At 40.2% G+C, this 21,694-nt stretch overlaps 1 protein-coding gene across 34 annotated transcripts in view; it reads right to left on the bottom strand.

Annotated features, from left to right (window-relative positions):
• Window positions 1-21,694, bottom strand: part of PER2 (period circadian regulator 2) — a 73,098-nt gene that overhangs the window by 23,489 nt on the left and 27,915 nt on the right. For 33 of the 34 annotated variants that reach the window (XM_043492640.1, XM_043492633.1, XM_043492642.1 and 30 more), the window contains 9 exons: window positions 21,280-21,398; window positions 18,119-18,320; window positions 17,953-18,004; window positions 11,926-12,065; window positions 10,114-10,192; window positions 4,204-4,310; window positions 3,125-3,278; window positions 2,609-2,717; window positions 877-1,008 (listed from right to left, as the gene is read on the bottom strand). In XM_043492640.1, the coding sequence (XP_043348575.1) occupies window positions 877-1,008; window positions 2,609-2,717; window positions 3,125-3,278; window positions 4,204-4,310; window positions 10,114-10,192; window positions 11,926-12,065; window positions 17,953-18,004; window positions 18,119-18,320; window positions 21,280-21,398 (1,094 nt within the window). Of the gene's footprint in view, window positions 1-876; window positions 1,009-2,608; window positions 2,718-3,124; window positions 3,279-4,203; window positions 4,311-10,113; window positions 10,193-11,925; window positions 12,066-17,952; window positions 18,005-18,118; window positions 18,321-19,672; window positions 19,763-21,279; window positions 21,399-21,694 lie in introns of those variants that run through there. The other variant, XM_043492646.1, reaches the window with a different exon arrangement.

The raw sequence follows: 21,694 nt of genomic DNA, 5'->3' as shown, positions 1-21,694 counted from the left end.
AGGACACTGCCATTCAAAACAAATCTTTTCCCATGCACATGAGCAGAAACCATATGGACAATCAAAGAGCCAAACTACTCCAGTCCTAGACAACTGTCTCACACTTGCAACATAGTGGGGGTTATTTCCTCAATTTAGGCCATCCACTCATGATACAAGTTCACTGCTCTTCTGTAGAATGTCTCACACCCCTCACAGGAAGAAGACAAATACAAAGATTTCCTCCTTCTCATTTCTTCCATCCATAAACAGGTAAGCCACCCAACTAGCTCTTCCCTTACAAAATTAAGGAAAAAAAAATGTTGTGCAAAACTAATAAAGCTATGTCCCTGTTTAGAGGCAGATTAAGCTTTTGTGGGGCCCTGGGCCAGAGCAAGTAGGAGCCCTGCTCCACCCCTTCCACCTGCAGGCCCATCTCCTCCCTGCTCCTGCTGGGGAAATGGGGTGAGGGTATGAGGGCTTCCCCTGCCTGCCCCGCACTCCTGCCAGGGAGCAGGGTCATGGGCTTCCCCGACTCTCTGGCAGGAGCACCGGGTGGGGCAAGCCCCTATGCCCCAACTCTGCTCCCCAGCAGGAGAGCCGGGAAGGCAGGTAGAAGAGGACGGCACCCATTTTTCCAGGGTCCACAGACACAAGCCCCATTGGCCCACTGGCTGATCCACCACTGTTTTTGGTCCTGGATAGGAATTCCTCTCAAAACAGGACCAACCATCTCCCCAACATTTCTGCTGGAGGGACCTGGCCAGAGCCACAATGCAACAATAGCCTCGGTCCCAGCCCAGAATTTGAAACCACAGTAACAGTGAAAATCATTTTCAGTTATAGCGAGTTTTGTACCAAAAAGACTTCATTTAAAAAATAAAATTTAAAACTTACATGCTTGTCCTTTAGTGTCTCTTCATTGTTGTTCCCATTGCTGTCACTGGATGATGCTATACTCATTAAATGCTCATGTGATCCATTGCTACCCAAGCTTCCATAGCCACTAGATCCACTGTTGTGTACAGGCTGCAAACAAAATATTAGCCATCAACTTTAACAAAAGTTAAGCACATCCTGATAATTCAGAATGAGAAAAAACTAGCAAGGTACTATAGCTGCATGCTTTAAGACCCCAGACAGGGATACATTTGACTATACCTATATATCAAGGCAAGTACATTACTGTACATATATGAGCAAGTATTTCTAAGATTGCACCCTCATGCCCCAATCATGCAATGAGCTCTCAATAGGCACAATCCAGTGAAGTCCTGAAACCCCAAAGTTGTCAATAGGACTCTGCACAAAGCAAAGTTCATTGCAGGGTTGGGGTAGTTTGAAATATACTTTAATAAGGATAGTATATTTTGGCTTCGAATAAAGAAATCATAGCAAGTTAAACCACAGCATGATTTTGAATGCAACACTGACATCTACCTGGTCAAATATACCTATATCACTTTTGATAAAGATAAAATACCATCTATTAATGTCTTTATTGTTAGACTGAGTGGGACTATTGTGTAGCTTCTTAAATAAAGAAGCTTAAAGACAACACCATCAGCCAAATAAAGAATTCAACTTTAAAACAGTTTGACAACCCCCCCCCAAAAACTAAGGATAAAGCTATAATTCACTCCATCATAGGATATTAAAAGCAAATTGTAGTTTTATATAACTAAGAGTCTTTCAGTCTGGAAAACTGTCATTAAGATTCAATAATTAACCTCAACTCTACCCCTGTGTAATATATTGACAGTCTTATGCATGGAATAGTGCCAGTATCTGTTGGATACTTGGGGAACTGCAGGTGTTAGTTGATTCGGAGAACATTAGTGGAGTATATGAATTTATGTGGACCGAATCCAGTGATCCCCAAACTTTTTACCACGTGCCTCTCCTTACTTGTCTGCACTCTCCCACCCCTCCCAGAGCTGGGGCTGGCAGCTGGGGTCCTGGGCGCAGGACTGGGGGCCGGGAGCAAACTTGGGTGGCACTCCCTCCCCACGGGAGCTGGCCCAATCCCCAGCTGTGCCCCCGAAACGTTCCTCCATGTCCCCTCTCCCCCCAAGGGGCATACCCCACAGTTTGGCGACCTCTGTCCTAATTTGTCATACAGGAAGATAATTTTCCACCCAAAAGAAAAGTGTTATTTTGATCCTCATTATGATGCTGAACAAGTCATTTTGTCCGAATTGGGAGAATGGACTGCAATGCAATTAATTCTTGTTACCTCTACTAAGGTGATGGGGGGGTGGAAGGGGAGGGACTATAACTTTTGTACTTAAAAGGTAAACTGTAATCATTTAAACTATTGAATGAGGAGACTAAAAGGCTGGATACATTTGTTGGCGTAGGTTGTGTGATTCCCGGTGTAAAATGCAGATGGGATCATAAGGGCGTAAGTTTTTGATTGTAAATTTGTATAAAGGAATGTGTTACACAGTAGAGAATTAGATAATTAAACAAATGACTTCTGTAAAATAGGGTTAATACACTGCTACCGCAAAGGGATGTTATGAAGACGAATGTATTAAAGATAAAAAAGAGATGCTCAGGTACTGCAGTAATGGGGGCAAAAGTACGTACCCAAGACCCCAGCACCATATAAAATCCCAGACCTTACCTGTAACAACAGCCGGTATATTTGTTCTGTGATTTCCTGAATGCTAGGATGAAGGATTTTATCTTCTGTGTAGGTGGGAGCAGCAAATACATCTTCATTTAAGGGTCCACTGTAAAAATTATCATACCCAAAATATTCCAAATGCATGTAAAACACAACTTTAATTAATCTCTCATATATATTAAATAGGCTCTTGTTCCTATTCTATTGCATCTAAAAAACTTTGAATCTGATAAAATGTGCAACCTTACTCTGAACATGGCTTCTCCATTCTGAAGTAACTCTTGACAATATTGGAAAAACCTGCAGCACTTACAAATTTATTGTTAAAAGCATTTAATGTATTATAGTATACACTTACAATCACAAAACCCAAATACCAAGAAAAAAAAAAAGCAGTCCGAGTTGGTCATTTTTGTACAGCTCTCTTCCACTAATTTAAAAAGAGCTGCTACACAAACTTGAACCCACCACCCTCATTAATTAATATGAGAATCTAATAACTTGTCTACTTACGTCCTAACTTTGTGTCTTCCAATTATAAATGAGACTTTTCGGCTCCAAGGATTAATGAAACTGGACCAGCTGGTGTCCATAGTTATGTATTCCCCATTTCTAGTGCAGAACCTGATTGGTGAATAGTCAAAAGGCTGTCCACCATACTGAAGTACTATAATGCAAGTTTTAGAAAAATGTCAGTTTTATATTCCATATTTCATGTGGAAATTATATTTAATATGCTTTTATTCAATGTTTACAATAGTTTCACAACAACAACAAAATTGACAAAGGTTTATCCAGTAACCAAACTCTGGGTAATTTCACATCGAAGGGAATATTACAAGTGTTTGGCCACCAGAGGGAACCAACCTTCACTGAATATATTTAAATTTATAAACATTTAAATTATATTCCTTGCCCATACCAACATCTACAAACACATTTTAATGAAAATAAATCAGACTATTTGCAATACTGAATTTTGTTCTCCAACAAAATTCTTCACTAGATAGAAGACCTAAATATATATATTTTTGTAAATGCATTTTGTACATAATGTACTTTATGCCATCATAGCAACACTAACTGCACCAAGAAAAATGTCCCCAGAAAAAAATCTGAAAAATTATTCCATTTTCAAAATTTATGCAAAAAGAGTTGACACTGACCAAGAGGCTCATATTCTCTTTCTTGTCAATTCATTAATCAAAGAAAAAAAGATCACTCAAAAATGACTATGTATAGGAGTGTGATCCTGAAACAATTATCTTTCTGATAAATGGCTAACATATTTACTTATATGGCCATTTTGTCTACAAGAGTCAGATTTTATCCTAAGGAGCAAGAACTTGAGTAATAATTCTCCGGTTTTGTTGTTGACTAGTGTTAAATGTTCAGCTGTAAACCAAATGAAAATGTATAGTTTAGTTTCTTTGCTTTCAAAACAAATAATCAGAAAATTGACTAATTCTATACAACCTACCAGCTTGACTCCCCTTTAGTTCCTTGAAAGTTTTAAGGTCTCTGAATTCTAACTTGTATTTTGTAGTTCTTAGAAAAATCTACCCCATTTGCCAGTGTAAGAGATAACATACTTTTTTTGTGAATTGCTAGCATGAGAGGTCTGTCACTTGGGTGAAGATGCAATAAAACCGGGGTTCCTATCAAATCCTGAGGTAGGTATCCCAAAAGAGGTACAGCTCTGAAAAACAAATTTAAAAAATAGAAAAAGAAAGTCAAGTAGAGTAAATGCACACAAAATCCTATTTTGAAATATTTCATCTGAAACTCTTTTCTAAAAACTTTAGTTTATTTTTTAAAAGTAAAAAAAAAAGTTATGTGGAATTGAATTGGGGAAGCATTCATATCAGTTCCATAGTAACATTGACAACCCTTTGGAGAAGATTGCATTAATTTTTATAGCAATTATCTATGGCACCTATCACTAGAGTATCTGAGTACCTCCCCAACATTCATGAATATTAATGAGTTTGTTCTCACAAAACCCCTCTGAAATAGGGCTGTATCCTCAATCTACAGATTGGGAGCTGAGACAGAGAGGTCAAACCAGAGGTCTGTGGCAAAACCAGGAACTGATCTCCTGAACTAGTCTGGTGCCTTAACTAGAAGTCCACTCTTCCTCTCAGATTAAAGGTTTAATTTTCTGAAGAGTTGCCACATAGTCAGTCTGGTAGTTTAGGTATTTAAAAGGAACTAAGGAAGACTTAAAATGTTAGAAACTGGTCTAAAATTTTATTAGACCACTGTAACTTATCAATGACTTTGTTCCAATGAAGAAAGCTTTTACGTTAATGCAACAAAAACTCATTTATAGACTAGTTAAAATATGCATATTAGGGAGATTTTCAAAGCACAATTGGCAACTAGGTGCCTAATTCCCACATGTGCCTTGAAAAACATCTTAGTACTACTCGCAGCATTCCTACTTATGCCAAAGAAGTTGAAGGTCAAGAAGTTATTTGCAAGATACAAATAACTACCTTTGTAGACATCAAAAGTTGACATTTGGGATTTCAGACATCTGCATTTTTGTCAGAGACAAAGTGCCTGACAAGCAGAGAACAAACTCCAGGGAAGCATGGTCCTTGCTCCCATGGAGAATAGAAGCATTACAGGACAGGCACTGCTTTCAGCAGTGTACTTTTTACAGTCCATAGGAGAACTCCCCTCCAACATGTTCGGTCATTGTTTCCAAAAGCATGAAGTGCACCTTCTTGGGATCGGGGCTGGAGCACACAGACAGACCTCAACTATTCTCAAATCTCAGCATTCATTTAAGAACAGGTCTGTAGCTGTTGTGCTGCAGAGAAAACATGACCCGAGCACAACTGATCAAGCAATGTCTTCCTGAGTTTGCAGACAGCCTGAAATGATAACCTCTCAGAGATGAGCTGCCTGCTCATTTTAAATGATCATGCTAATTATGACAGTTAATGTGGATATTTAAAGTACTTCAAGGCTACAAGCACATAAGGAGAGGAAGTGTATTATGAAGCTCTATACAATCTCCTCTCAGTGACTTCTCATTTTGGGTAGACTTCAATATCACATGACCAGGTTGAAAGAGATGGGGGTGAAATAGGTTTCATTTTCCTGAAAGTAGGCAGAAGGAAGACAGAGGGGAGACACACTCAGCTAGCTTTCAAATAAAAATTTAAAAAAATCTAGCTAACTCTACCTTATGCGGTGTGTTGGAGTGCAACATCTGCCCTACTAATCTTAGCAACTTGAACTCTTACCACTAATTTAGTTATGAAGAAACATGCAAGTTTAGTTACCATTAAGCAAAAAGTCAGGCATGAATTTTTAAATCTGAATTTCAAAATACATATTAACAACAAATAAGGTATTATCAAGTACATTCTACATATCAGCACTGTTAGTTCAGTATCATTATCTATTTCCACATACAATATTTCCTCCATGAGCTGATTAACAGCATTTCTAAAAATTGAATGGATGGTTAAGAGCTAAGGTTATTATGAAATTTACTTTGATTCAAACGTGTATATTGTTAATAGAAAGTATGAAGGAAACAGAATATGTATAGAAGATACCTTATCTGATCATTACACACACACACACACACACACACACACACACACACACACAATCTAAATTGTAACACTAGGTAACTGGTAGGAGAGGTTTATCAACCTTTACTGTGAGTTAAAGATTTTATGCAGGAATTAAATTAGACTCAAGAGAAGCACATATTGGTCAGTATATTGAAGTTCATATTTAAAGATAACATGGCTTTTGAGCATCATGTAATTGTAACAGACATATGGTAGGAGTGACATTAGTTAATTACAGGGAAGTGTCTACTTTTTACCCAACACACTGAATATGCAGAACTACTTGCATAATTAAGACAAATTCTGATTCTGCAACCCCTAAACAGACACTGGTCCTCATGTAAGCTTTACTTACCAGTGCAAGACTGTTCATAGTTTCAGTGTTACTTTATGAACTTTCAGTTGACAGCAGGATCTCTATTATAAATATTTAATTCTATGCTCTTAAACTGAAGCTCTAAAGTTGAGGTATTGTTTTACATATTCTACTTGACTCCTGAGAGACTGTGATAATAAACTGCATACACATGCATGTCTTCCTAAGCATTCATCTCACTTGCAGTTTGGAAAATGCCAATGGTCCTAAAATTAATATAGTTCCACTAAAATTAATAAAAATGTATCAGCTATGTGGGCTGCAGAACTTATTGTAACAGTCTTAAAACCATCCTAAGTTCGTTGTGCTGCAGCAGCCCTTCTCTGCTCTACAATGTGGAGAACCAGAGTTCAAAAATGTCCATTGGTTAAACTAGACAAATAAAAGGAGGGAAGACCTCAGAGCATCAGCCACTAAGGGGGGGGGAGGGGGGAAGCGCTGTACCCAGGGCCAAGGAAATAACAAGATGATCTTCTTCCTACAGTCACTCCCACTCCTTTTAAATTTAACTCCTGGAAATGCACTTTTGGAAAAGTTCTTGGAGACAACATCATGAGTCCAGCTCTTTTCCCAGGCTTAGCCTCACAAATACAGTTGCCTGCTTCTAATGATGGTTTCTAAGTGCTTAACCCTCACTCAGCCCCAGGCCTCACCTCAACTCCACCCCACCCCTTCCCATCAAGCTCACCCCACCTCTTACCTCCCCCTCCCCTGAGGTGTGCCCCATCCCCACTCCTTCCCAGCAGGTGAGAGGCACTTGGGGGAGGGGAGAAGGGGAGCTGGCTGCCAAGCACCCACTAATTTTTTTTTTCCTGTGGGTGCTCCAGCCCTGGAGCACCCATGGGGTAAGCGCCTATACTCACAGGTACTAGGGAGCTAGCAAATTTAGGAAGGGCAAACACATAGATGTGTTTTAATCTTCAGGTAAAATAGCAGCCAAGCCAAAACATCCAAGAAGTCCAAATGGAAATAAACAAGCGCATGCCCTGTAGAGGAGGAATTAGAGGAAAAGAGGAGGGCCAATTGACATTTAAGCAGTACTCAACAATAAAATTATTTCCTTTAGACACATCTGAAGTGATAAACACAAAAAAGGATGCAGCAAATCCCGTCTCTCCAGCAAGTACCTGCTCATAAAGTCAAATTACACTCACTTTTGCACCTTAAAGATAACATGTAAATGGAAATCCCACAAAGTAGCTAATGCTTCACATTTTATAAGGTCCACAAACCAAAATACTATACAATCTGTGTCCCAAAAATTTATATTAGGTAGCTTCTCTGGAAAAGCATCTCATCCCATCAGAGGAAGATTTTTCTCCCACAGACCACCTCAGCAGAAAGATCAGAGCTCTTTCACCTATGTGTCGTCAGAGCCACTATGGCATAATGTGACAAAGTCTGTGCACAGCACTTAACACTGCTGATCAAACTAAGTTCAAACTCATAATAATTCACAGCATTAGTTCAGAACCAGAGTGCTTTGAGATGGGACTATTGATTAAACTGAAATCAGTAACTTTGCAACTAAGTCAATCAAAGACAAAGTGAATAAATACAGCTTGTGAAACCACAGCACTGGTGTTGCAATGACAGCTACCATACAAGACAAAACTTTAGTAAACCTAAAAAGAAAAGGAGTACTTGTGGCACCTTAGAGACTAACAAATTTATTTGAGCATAAGCTTTCGTGAGCTATAGCTCACTTCATCGGATGCAAGCTTATGCTCAAATAAATTTGTTAGTCTCTAAGGTGCCACAAGTACTCCTTTTCTTTTTGCAAATACAGACTAACACGGCTGCTACTCTGAAACCTGTCATACTAAACCTAAGCTCTCAGAAAACAGAGCTATTAACCAGGAATGTAAATTGCTTTCTTATGCACTACCAGTTTGCCGGCACAGTAGTACTGGAAAATCAGTTCTTATAAGTAAAAGGTATTTATTAAAATATGGGAAGTGGTTATTGTAGCAACTGTAAGTATAAAGGGAAAGGTGTTAAGTAATCAAAATAAAAAAACATGTCAAAGAAAATACATAAGATGTACTAGGTAAAGTGATAAAGGGCAAAATTGTGAAATGCCTCCCAGTAGGTATAAATACAAAAGGAGTAAGCACAGAATTTTGAGACAGTTTGATCACTGCAACTGCTGTTTACCACAGGGGTTGGTCATATATGTACTTTTCCTTTCTGTATTAAACTCTAATAATCTGGTTAATAAATTGATTAAGCTTAGTTATTGGACGTCTCGTTATTAGTTTATATTGTACATAAAACATTCATGTCTCTCTCCAGGTAAAGAGATTTACTTAGTCTCCACCATAGTTGCTGATGCTTCATGTGCGCCATATATTTTTCAGATAAAGTCACAACCTCCAATCTGGGGGCTTGATGCCTTATTTGGCTTCACCCCTGGAATGTGGATAATTACTCTAAGCAGATTCTACGTTCTTCAAATTTCACCAGTTCAACTTTTCATACTGCTCAAAGTAGGTTTTTCAGAATCCGACAGCAGAAACAACTGCAGAGATCTCAATTTCAACTGCAACAAATGCTGCAACACGGGAAAATCATCTGATTCCTCTGCAGCGTTTGCCTTCAGGGACTCAGTAAAACTATAGAAGAGAATGAATTGCTATCTAATTGGATAGCGTGTGTCCACTGTGAAACTGTGCCAGCAGGGAATGCGTGTGGCATACAGTTATTTATTAAAATGTTCTCTAACTTTAATTCTTTGACTCCTTTTACTTAATACGTAATGTTTTGTGGTTTTAAAAGCACTCTTCTGCAGAATCGCCCCATGTCAGCATAGGTTGGTAGAGCAATCTATTACTAGCGGGCAGTTTATTAACTGGCAAGTATGTTTTCCATTTTCAACTACAATAAAAATCAATTAAAAATTACAATAAAATAAAATAAATACAATTAAAAATTAGCTGTTAATGAAAACCAGAGTGTGAATTCACGTTATAATATAGATATAAGGTCAGTTAAAGTTTGGGGATTTTTGGCTTTTCTTGGTTAAATTCATTATTTTAAAGAATGAGACACACAGAGTGAGTGACAGGTTTCAGAGTAGCAGCCGTGTTAGTCTGTATTCGCAAAAAGAAAAGGAGTACCCGTGGCACCTTAGAGACTAACAAATTTATTAGAGCATAAGCTTTCGTGAGCTACAGCTCACTTCATCGGATGCATTCCGATGAAGTGAGCTGTAGCTCACGAAAGCTTATGCTCTAATAAATTTGTTAGTCTCTAAGGTGCCACGGGTACTCCTTTTCTTTTTACAGAGTGAGTGAGTATCTACATCTGCCTTTATGCTCCCTCTTGTAGTCCTTAGTATGCCAGGCTTTTATTTTTATATCTAAAAACACATACATAAATAATATATTTGACAGCAATGTAATATATCTGCTTGTTTCCTAAAATGTGGAAGTTAGTTAAGGGCTAAAAGCGCTGTGTAGCTATTGGATATTTTGTGGAGGACAGATAAAAACAGCCCTTCCCAAAAAAAAATAGTTTCAGTTGTTCACCTTTCATCTATATCCTGGAACAAACAACTTGGTGTGTGCATAGTTGTAAAAATTCTCTTGTCCGGAGGAATTCTGGGTGCTAAAAGGAAAAAAAAGAAAAAGAAAATAGCTTGATAGCACTTTTCATATGCATACATTTCTTTAGAATACCTGGATCTTTCTGTCAGCATGGAATAAATTTTAACTCAACAGACAGCAGTCTTCAGTGTTACTAACTGGCTCACATCCATTTGTACCCTCCCAAATGACAACAGAGCGCAGTCCTGATCACCCATATATTACTATTTATAGCAATATTTTACCTCCAAGATGAATGTGTTGGATACAGACTCAAAATTGTTGTGTTTCTTGATATCTGGGGTTCACTCCTTGGTTGTGGCTGAGCTTCACCTCACAAAGGACCGAAGAGGGTAGTGAGACCAAAGACAATGTACATTGCTTTAATATGCCATGACCTGATCCTCGGCCTTGTTTGGCTCCCAACACAAGTCAGGATAGCCCCAAAGCTAGTATTACTTTCACCCACTTGCAATCACCTGAAGGGACCACTGTGGCATCTGGAAACTGCCAGACTGCAGCTGCACTCTTGCAATGGACCCAAAAAGCCTGGCATAATAGGGACTACAAGAGGGAGCATAAAGGCAGATATTCTAACTTTACATCACTCAGGGATCCCCTCTACACTGGGAAGTCTAAGTATCTGACTAAACCAGCTGCTTTGTGTTGGTGTGCTGGTACAATGCAGATGCAACAGGGACCAGGATCTGACCTTTGATGCTAGTATGATTTGTTTCAAGCAGAATGCCTCTTACAAGCAGAATCAGATTCTTAACATGCCTATAGAAAACGTCTACCCAAGAAGACTATTTTCATTTCAGGATGGTTTTATGACTTGGCTCTAGCTTAACAATTACACATTGCAGTTCTGATGTTGCTTTTAATACCATTGTGATTAAAATTTAAAAAGTACATGACTGAAAATGTGGGCCTAAATGTTTTTTCTGAAAAACTAGTACGGCAAAACAGAAAATGAATCCTGATAGTGTTGCCATAACTTCATTCAGGTGCACACCTGCCTTATGATTACACATACCCAATGTACAAGTAAATCCTTATTTGGGCATCAGTACACTTATAGGCCTTCCCTACCACAAAGGGCTTTGTGGTCCCTCTGTAAAGAGACATCTCATGCCATACATCCTCATGCAAAACATGTACAAAGAGGTTTCTCTTAACCATAATCGGAAAACTTATATTTCAATTTGCAATTATTTTCTCTGCTGTTTATGTTCCTTTTCAATAACAATGATGTCATCTTTCTCTCCACATCCCAACCCTCTGCAGGCAATTGAGGATACATATTAAGAATGAAATCCTGACACTAATGAAGTCAATGGCAAGACTTCCATTTGACTTCAGTGGGACCAGGATTCTATCCAAGGACTCCAAATGAGCTTCAGCAATTACGTCAACTGCAGCATTTATAGTTGTTTAAAAAAAAAACAAAAACAAAAACAAAAAAAAACCACAAAATCATGACTTGGCTGTGAAAGCCCTATATTGCTGTTCACGAAAGCATGTGAAAACCCACAAATAAAAAGTCTGAGCATCTTCCCCCTTAAATACTCATGTTTATAACATGAAAAATGGCTGGCAACCCTGATCTAGTTACCTCAAGACAGTTCTTGCCAGACAAATTTTTCCTAAAAAATTACATGCAATTTCATAAAACAGCTGAATGTTAGTTATTTTAATAAAGCAGACCTTTTGGTTTTTACAGATAAAAAAATCATTGCAACTTAATGTTATTACCTTCATAGCCAGAGTGCACCTTTTCTGCAAGCAACACACAGCAAAGCTGATCTTCTGCAGTCTCAGTATCTTGTATTTTGATAAGGTAAGGAGTTATACGAAATGGGTGGTAGCAGATATACTCGTGTTCTTTTCCTGCACTAATAATGAAAAGAGACTAATTATTTGTTTTGCATAGAATTTAGTCTTCAGTGCAATAGCTCACGGACAGAATTTTCAAAAATGCTTGAGAGAGTTGGGCATCTAACTCCCTTAAGAACTTTGGAAAAATCCCATCTCATGGTCTTCTTGGAGAGTACCTAGAGGGAGACCTAATCCTGACTGGGGCCTTTGAACATTAACTGTAATGAGAGCAAGTTATTCGGTCATCTTATATAAAAAAAAAAACACAACACACTGCTTTTTGTAATGATTTTTACATTAACAATGAGTAGTCCAGTGGCACCTTAAAGACTAAACAGATTTATTTGGGCATGAGGACCCAACCTCATCAGCCACACCATCAGGGGCTCATTCACCTGCTCATCTACTAATGTGATATACGCCATCATGTGCCAGCAATGCCCCTCTGCCATGTACATTGGCCAAACTGGACAGTCTCTATGTAAAATAATAAATGGACACAAATCAGACATCAGGAATAGTAACATACAAAAGCCAGTAGGAGAACACTTCAATCTCCCTGGACATGCAACAGATTTAAAAGTAGCCATCCTTCAACAAAAAACTTCAAAAACAGACATCAAAGAGAAACTGCAAAGCTACAATTCATTTGCAAATTTAACACCATTATTTTGGGCTTGAATAGAGACTGGCTGGCTCACTACAATAGCAAATTTTCCCTCTCTTGGTATTGAGATCTCCTTGTCAGTTATTGGGAGTTGACCACATCCACCCTGACTGAATTGGCCTTGTTAACACTGGTTCTCCACTTGTAAGGTAATTCCCTTCTCTTCATGTGTCAGTACATTTATGCCTGCATCTGTAATTTTCACTCCACGCGTCTGAAGTGCAGGTTTTTGGTTTTTTTTTTTTAACCCCTGAAAGCTTATGCCCAAATAAATCTGTTAGTCTTTAAGGTGCCACAGGACTCCTCATTGTTTTTGTGGATACAGACTAACACGGCTACCCCTCTGATACTTTATGTTCACATTAAATCACCTGAACACCATTCATTCTGAACTAGGACACTCTATAATAACCTAATCTTCCTCTTGCGTTAATCCTGGTCTTTCCTTCAAAAAGGAATTAATTTTATATTTACATAGTGGCTGTATGCCAATATGACCTTCACTTAGTAAACCCCCCCACAAAAACCTCTAGTACTCAAAGTAGTTTTTCTAGCTCAGCACCAATAAAATCAGAAGTTCATAGCTACAATATAACAAAACTGTTATTTGTGTACTTTTGAAGTATTATCAAATACTTGACAAAAATGACTGAGCTCTTCCGGGAATATTTTAGTTGAGATATGGATCTATCTAGCTATATTCAATGTTACCAAGTTTCTATTCCTCATGCTTGAGAAGAGCTAGAAAAAAGGAACCCTCTAAAGGCTCAAAGAACCTGTCAGGCAAATAAAAATATACAAATTTATTATATTCTGTGCTTGAAGACATTTAAATAACGGAAAACTTCTTATCTGTTAATTTCCCCTCTTTAAATGCCACCTCTACTAATTCTCATAGAGTTTTCATTTTATGCAGATCAGGTGTGTTCTTTTGTGGTAGTGAGCCATCCAACTGGCCAGAAGAATTCTTCCACAGTAATAATAAGTACAGTTCTTAAAGCTAACGTTAATTGTGGTAAAAATTAGCTGCTAAATTTTCCAATCGCTCAGCATTAACGACCAGAGAAAAGTGAAATAGTGAGGGAAAGAAAAAATGTAGGCTGCAGAAAGAATGAGCCCTGCCCTGCCACCTAACAAGGAGAGTTACTTTGGGACCAACTCTGTGGCTGAAGCATGCATCAGAAATGCCTGGAAATCAATCTTGTAGAATGTAGAAATGGAGGCCCAAACTTCTCTCCTGTACCTCTTTCTAACGGATATTGAGGATCTCTCTGCTCAAGACTTGCTGCTTATCTGGTGGAATGGAAGAGAATCCTATTAAAACCGGTTCAATTTATGCCTTGTAGCAGATGCTGTATTACAGATCTGTACATCCGGAAGTGGAGGACTGAATACTTTCCTCAGCCATATGAGACAGAAGGAAATAAAATATGATTTTCTGATGATTTGGGACTGGTTCTTTTTAGGTAAAAAACCAGCCTCTTGACAGCTCACATGTTCTATAATTTCTCTTATAAATAAACTGGATTCCAACATGAGCAAGAGAATCACAAATCTTAAGAGGTTTTTTTAAATTTTAAATAAATAAAAGAAATTCACCCCAAAAAATGAATGCTAGAGGCATTCCTGAAAACAATGTTGTGTTGGTTAATAAATACTACCTGGTTCTTCCATGAAAATGATTTTGACCAGAAATATGTTTCAATACAGAAATTAGGACTCTACAGAGAGACATGGCCGGGGGGGGGGGTAGGGACAGTCTGGACAGTACCTATTGCACAAGACTTAACCTCCACAGGAGGAACAGTGTATTTAGGTTGTTTGGCCAGCTTGTCAATCCTTCCAGAATCTACTGATGTGAGTGTCTGACATTACTGAAGACAACATGCTCAGCTTCAGAACCCCTCCTAAACCTGAAACTTCGATGGTCTGATAACTAGATCTTACAGTGAGAAGCCATCTTATAGAAAATATATAATGGATTGTGAGGGTCTCATTTTCTTTCCCCCGCATCAGAACAATCTTCAAGACCTGGAATAAAATTCACAATGCTGGATTTCCTTGAGGAAAGCAGAGTCTGAAACACACAACACTAATGTTTCAACTACGGGGGCCGGGATCCAGAAAAGCCTTTTCCTGTTGGTCAGTATCAAATTCTTCGGCCTCCAACAGCAATAGTTCTCTATTACTTGGGAAACAAGGAGATATGAGGCCTCTTAAATCTCTTTTTGTGACACTTAGATTTTTGCTGACTTCTTGAGGCTTTTACACAGCTTCTTTTCCATTTTCGCTCATGAAAGAAGTGTTCACTTTGTTTGCGCTCTTTAAAGAGGAAGTGTGCTCTGTCCTGTGTCTGGGGACCACAGTCTGAAGGAAGGAGTTTAGTCCTCTTAAAGGCCTGGGTTGAATATTTTCAAAGGTGATTAGGGAATGTGACCACACAGTTTTCCTAAGTGTCAATAAAAGTTGTGTTGCTAACACCCCTAATCACATTTGGAAATTTCAGCCCTGGACAGAGGACTGTTTTCCCCATGGACAGGTAATGGCAGAATGCCCCCTTACTAACATTCAGTGGGGGTGTTTTGGTTGGCTTGCTCCCAGTACTAAAAGGGGAAGGGTCTATGGGAAATCAGGACCCTGAGACTGATAGTCCCCAGGAACAATGGTGAAAGGCCAATTCTCCAGGTCAGCCCGAATGACAGGGCAGGCAGGCTAATCAGGGAGTCAGGAGGCAAGGGAGGTCCCGTCCTCTGTGAGCTGGATTTGCCTGGGTCAGACAGAGTGGGGCCAAGCTAAGGAGCAGGGGCCCAAGCTGAGCTGGGGAGCAGAGCTGTGCCAGATCCAGAGAGAGAGAGAGCAGCCCCTGTCCTGGGAGCAGAGCTGCAGCCCCAAAGCCAGAGGCACAGCCCAGAGAGAGCAGACTTGCCTGGGAGGACAGCTGCAGCAACCAGAGCCAGAGGGGCCAGAAAAGCAGCCCACGAAGCAGATCAGTGCTGGGAGCAGAGTCACAGAAGCAGCCTGCAGAGCAGAGCTGTAGCAACCAGAGGTGGAGGGGCCAAAGAAGCAGCCCAGGGAACTGGAGGCAGAGCAGCAGCAGTGCTGAGACAGTGGTGCAGCTGGGGCTGGAGCTGTCCAGAGCTGAGTGCGGTGAGCAGCTGGGGAGAGCGAGGGGGACCCTGGGCAGTGGGCCCAGTATAGGGAGATGCCTCAGCCAAGAGGCTCTGCAGGCCAGGCTTGGATCATAACCCCCGATAGGGCGGGGGTGACACTGGGAAGAAGGGTGCTACCATTTAGAGCCTGAGAGTGTGTGGCCACCACCAGAGCAAGTGTCCAATCCAGAGCATCCCTGCAGCACAGCCAGGGCCTGAGAAGGCGGCCTGGGACTTACTAGGAACAGACTGTGAACTGCCCCGACATTCCAGAGACACTGTTTGTGGTTTCCCTGCCACAGAGCGGGTTGATGCGTTTCCTTTAACCTTTCTCATTTTCCCTTATTCTTTTTAAAATTGTTAATTAAATAACTTGCATTTGCTTTAACTTGTATGTAATGGTCAGAGAACTGCCCAGTGCAGAGAGAGTATCCTGGAGTGGGGACACCCTAGCCCCTGTCCTAGGTGACCACAGCAGGGTTGAAGGTCGAGCCCCCCAGGAATCCTGGGCCCAGCCTTGTTGGGGTTACGAGGACTCTGCCAGGCAGGAGAGTGGAAGGGGAGTCCTCAAGGGCAGGGAGGCCACTGGGTAAAGGAAGCGGGAGCGAGGACTCTGTTCCTTTCACTAGCCCACTTCACCGGGGTAATGCAGAAGCCAGGAAAGTTCCCCACAATAGTGGGACTATTCCCCTGCTTACATCAGGTACGAAAGGACCCTTTTCATGAAGTCAAATAGATGACAAGAATCCTGGCATCTTTCACTGGCTGCAGTCTCTTCCAAAGACTTCAAGAATTTTAAGGTAGTTATTGTCTAGACTGAATAGATCAGAGCTAGAAGAAGGATTCTGCCCTGGATGCCAGCTTTCATTCCAACAGAGACCATGCTATGTTACATCATGAATGCTCCCTGCCCTGGAATAACGAGGCTTCCTGTGCCAGACACACAGCTGGCATAATGCTTCTTCTGCAACAGCCTGCGGGTATTCAGCATAAATGAAATACATTTTGTATTTGGCTTTGTGCTTCCTTGACTGTCCTATTTTTTTTTCTTTGGGGGGGGGGGGGAAGAAGGTAAGAGAGGGGTAAGGAGGTAGGAAGCGTGAAGGGAGCAGCAAAGGGAGTAGTGCCCATGGTGGGAGGGGGGAAGAACACCTGTCCTCTAAGTGAGTGCCTAGAAAGTAGAAAAATGGAAGGAGCTCACTACTTTAAAAAAAACAAAACAAAACAAAAACAAAAACACACTGAGGAGAAAAGCCCAAAAAGAAAACAGCAGTGTTCTGAACTGCTTTGTTTCATCTGCATGGGGGTGGCAGAATTAGCCACTTGTCAAGGAGTTGGGGCTTCTAAGCTCTTTGGCATATTGATGTCTTATCCTTTTATACCACACCCACTTCATTTCCGTTTCATCAAGACTGTAAACTCTCTGGTACAGGGATCATCCTCAGGTACCATACAGACAAGTAACAATCACAATGGGGTTCTTAAGACACTAATATAATAAATTAATAATGGGTGTTGAACTGCCCTTCATCAGGATCAAAGGAAGGACTGAGCAGAGATGGACTGAGTGGAATGTACAAGTATCCACTGAATTAAATGAAATGATGGAACCTTCAATGATGGAAAACTTAACAGGATCAGTTTTATTTGTACTGAAGTGCAAAGGTCAAATTCCAAACTGATTAATAATGGAGACAGGAGGAGGGTGAGGGAATATCTTTCATTGGACCAACTTCTGTTGGAGAGAGACACAAAAGCTTGTCCAATAAAAGATATTCCCTCACACCCCCTCACCCCATTGTCTCCAATATCCTGGGATAGACAGCCTCAACTACACCGCATTAACAAATGAGATGCAATTTCCTGAATCTGCTTTGCAGTTACTTTCTATAACAATCTTTAAAATGTAAGTTATGCATGGCCTCTGGTTATCTACGATTTGCATTGCTTTCATATCAGGAAAAAAAAAAAAAAGATAGTGAATTAAGAAATTACATCCTACCCAGAACTCGTAATGACTAAGTACTTTTTGACATGCATGGTCTCAGTGTATAATACTTCAAGTCTAATTTTAATATTTGGTCTTACCTGATGCGACAGAAAAATGATTTCTCCTCCATGCAGTCTTGTGTGGAATACTCTAAAAACATTAAAATGGATTTCATAACAAGTTGCAACAAACAGTTTAAAGTTTTGTATTCCAAAATGTTCATTTTACTGAAAAACAGATGTATTCAATGCTGAGAGTACTTACCAACTCCATTACAAATACTCCATGATGGCAATCTGTAAGAGGTAGTGGAGCTGTAGAAAACACTAACATCCTGAGGTGCCAAGAACTCCACAAATTTGGCATTTTTAAAGAAATCCCTCTTACAGCGGAGAATAGAGGCAGCTTGATCAGAGATGTACAAGACTTTCCCAGTAATCAGCGAAACAGCTACAGCAAACATGTCCTAAGCAATAACAAAATCTAGAACATTTTAGACAATTGAGAACATTTTTAATCTTCTCTCTGATATACAGTGGTTTAAAAATGGTATTTGGAAGTTCAAGCTAATCTGATGTTAAGTATTATTCATCTTGTCTATTTTTAACTAATAAGAAATGATTAAACCAAGTGTACTGTATGAGATATCAAGTCTCAAGACAAATTCTTTTAACTGCCTGAAAAGTACATGTAGCTGGTATAAACGCTTTAGGTGATGGTTTTAATATGACTGATGTAGTTTTAGCAGTTGGTTGTAGAATCTTACTATATGGACTTGATCATAATGCAGAAATTACTTTGGGTATAGAGACAGCTGGACTTAGTCACTACAGTTCCCCCTTCATAAATGTTAATATCACAGGCATATTTTGCATTTATAAAAAATTAAATTATTTAAGTGCCTTAAAGATGACACAAATCAATACATTCATCTACTGCCAAATGAATGTGCCCAGTACTTAGTAATTTAGTACACTAATTTAAGGACAAGTGGTTAACACAAAAGTTAATAAATGGAAATTAGATAGCCTAGTGATGTCTATCTTGTTGATATACATGATTGTTCTATACAGCACGTGCGTCGATACCTTTGTCCAGTTCTGTTTCATGTATCTTGAGAACAAAAGTTTGATCTCTGCTGCTGGAAACCTCTACAGTCTAACAGATCTCAGTGTGAATGAACGTTTGATATTCAGCCTACATTTTTTCCCTTAATACCATCCCATCTGCTATTTATACTCCTTTAACTATTTATAGGAACACAGAAATAGCCTTTCCTAATCAGACCAAAAGGGATATCTAGACCAGTATCCTGATAATAGCCAAATGAAATACTTCAGAAGGCGATGAAGAATCCTGTAGTAGACAACTATAGAATCACTGATGCATAAGGGAAGTTCCTTCCTCTAACCCTCATCAGGTAGTGGTTGGATTATGCCTTAAAACATGAACTTAAAGAACATTTTTTCCCTCACTCATTTCTGTTAGACCCTCACAAACCCAGGGTAATCAGCTGCCACCTGCATGGACTACAAAGGCCCACATAAAGAGAGGTCTAAGCCCTCTGTTGTGCTCTCTAGAAGGCAGCTAGAGGTAAATGCCCCTCCACAGTATAGAGCCTTGGCCACTCAACTCTTGCATTCTCAAAAGGGGTCAGACCAGAGCATCCTTGCTGCCTCTCCAGCACATACCTCTCCCCGATCTCAGTTCTTGAGATAGTGGTGAGGAACATTTTTCTTTCAGCTCCTCCACTGCCTCTCAATCCTAACTCTCTCCTACAGGAGAGCCCAATTCCTTCAAACCGTGTCTGCCTCTTACCCCTACTCTTTTTGGTTATTACAGTGGGGTGGTCCCTCCAGGCCCACAGCCTCCACCTCAGCTTCTTCAGAAGAGGAAGGGAATGTACCTTCCTTAGAAAATCCTAGGAAAGAAATAGAGAAGCTGGGGAAGGGGGTTTCCTCCCTCTCCTGCCAACCCAGCATCTCCTGGTTTATCCTCAATGAAGGGCTTGCCTGGAGTCTCCCAGCTCAGTCAGGCACCTCATCTATCCCAGATTCTGCAAGAAGTCTAGGGCAGGGATGATAACATCTGCCCTGACGTTAGCAGGTGCTTCCAAGCCCATGAAGTAGTCCAAATAGTAAGGAAAACTCACAGGGCATATCTACACTATAAACTTAAGTCGACCTACGTTATGTTGTCTTACAGCCACCACAGTAATTACTGCAGTACTTCATGTCCACACTAAGAACATAAGAATGGCCATACTGAGTCAGACCAAAGGTCCATTCAGCCCAGCACCTTGTCTACCGACAGTGGCCAATGTCAGGTGCCCATATTCTTCTTGTCAGTGGTGCGCATCCTCATCAGGAACTTCCACCGAATTAACAGTGGTAGTGTGGCCAGGACTCCAGGTGCAGAGCTCCCCTCTAGGGGCAGCTTTGCTCCCAGTGGGGAGCAGAGAACCCAGAGGGAGCAGCTAGGCTTCTGGCCAGGGGAGCTGAGAGCCTGCAGGGGCAGTCAGGTTCCTGCCGGAAAGATCCCAATGTGGTATCCTGTGTGGCTGCCCTGTTCCTGGCAGGGAAGCAGAGCCACGAAATTGACAATAATTACACCAGCATAAGCCCTATGACTCTTGTGGAGGTGGAGTTATGATGTCTGTGTAATAGGGCACATACATCGGCGGGCAAGGCTGTAGTATATACACTGATCTAATCGGGTCGATGTAAGTAGCCTTACATCAACCTAACACTGTAGTGTAGACCAGGCCCCAGGCTGTTTGAAGAGTCACGGTTTTAATTTTGTCTTCCTAAATTTTATTTGAATTTTCTACAATTTGTAGTCAACTTTCCTGTACTGAAAAAGTGTCCAAAACTGAACATGGTAACCTAGGTGCAGTCTCACCAGATACATTAGCTTTCCTGGTCTGTGAGGCACTACTTCTCTACACAAGCCAAAGCAGCTTAGTATTTAACACCATACTTTAAGTTCCAGAGTGAACTTCTGCCTAAGATAATTTAATCATCAGATTCATAAGGATATGCTAGGATCAAATCTCTCATTTCTGGAGCACATGCTTTGTAACAGATGATAAAGTAGCAGTCAGGGACGGATAACCCACTATTTGGGATTAAGTATTTTGCATTCTTTTCAGTTGTTTTTACTTGTATAGCATATGGGAGAATTGTATAGCTGCAATATCGAGCATGATCAATTCTTTCCCATCACTGGGCAAATTCTTCAGAATGCAGTGTCCAATACCAGCAACAAAACCATCAAAGCAGCTGGCAATAAGGCATTACTCCATTATGCCCAATTTTTTTTTTTTGTTTTGTTTTAAAGAAAGGTTACAGTTAAGAATTCCAACCACACCCACCAATTATATACACACTGTATATAATGTATAAGTAATGGATCAGCATACTCACTGCATTTTTCATGATGTATTCTGAAGTAATGTTCTCAACTTCCTCCACTGTATAGGACGACACGTCAAGACCAGAAGGATGGCTTTCATTAATCATCAACTGGTAATATTCTTCATTGGCTACATAAGAATATTAAGGCAATTTTTTATATTCACATTTCAATATGTGACTAGTTAACATCGAGCCTGCTAACACTGACTGGACAGAAAGCATGAGCTTGTGGTTAAGTACAGGACATGGTATCTAGGTTCTATTCCCACTTCCACCATGAGAAAAAGCACTTAAACACACTTCTTCCTGTTTCAGTTTCTTCATCTGTAATCTGGGGAAGTTTATGTAAGGGTGTTGGGTAGTTTAGTTCATTACAATCTGTGAAGTACATGGCAATCCTTGGATAGAATGCATTGCTGAATAT

This window comes from Dermochelys coriacea, chromosome 9 (assembly GCF_009764565.3).
Source record: "Dermochelys coriacea isolate rDerCor1 chromosome 9, rDerCor1.pri.v4, whole genome shotgun sequence".
Taxonomy (NCBI): Eukaryota; Metazoa; Chordata; order Testudines; family Dermochelyidae; genus Dermochelys; species Dermochelys coriacea.
Note: the sequence above shows the minus strand (reverse complement) of the source record. Positions and strands in the feature narration are given on the sequence as shown.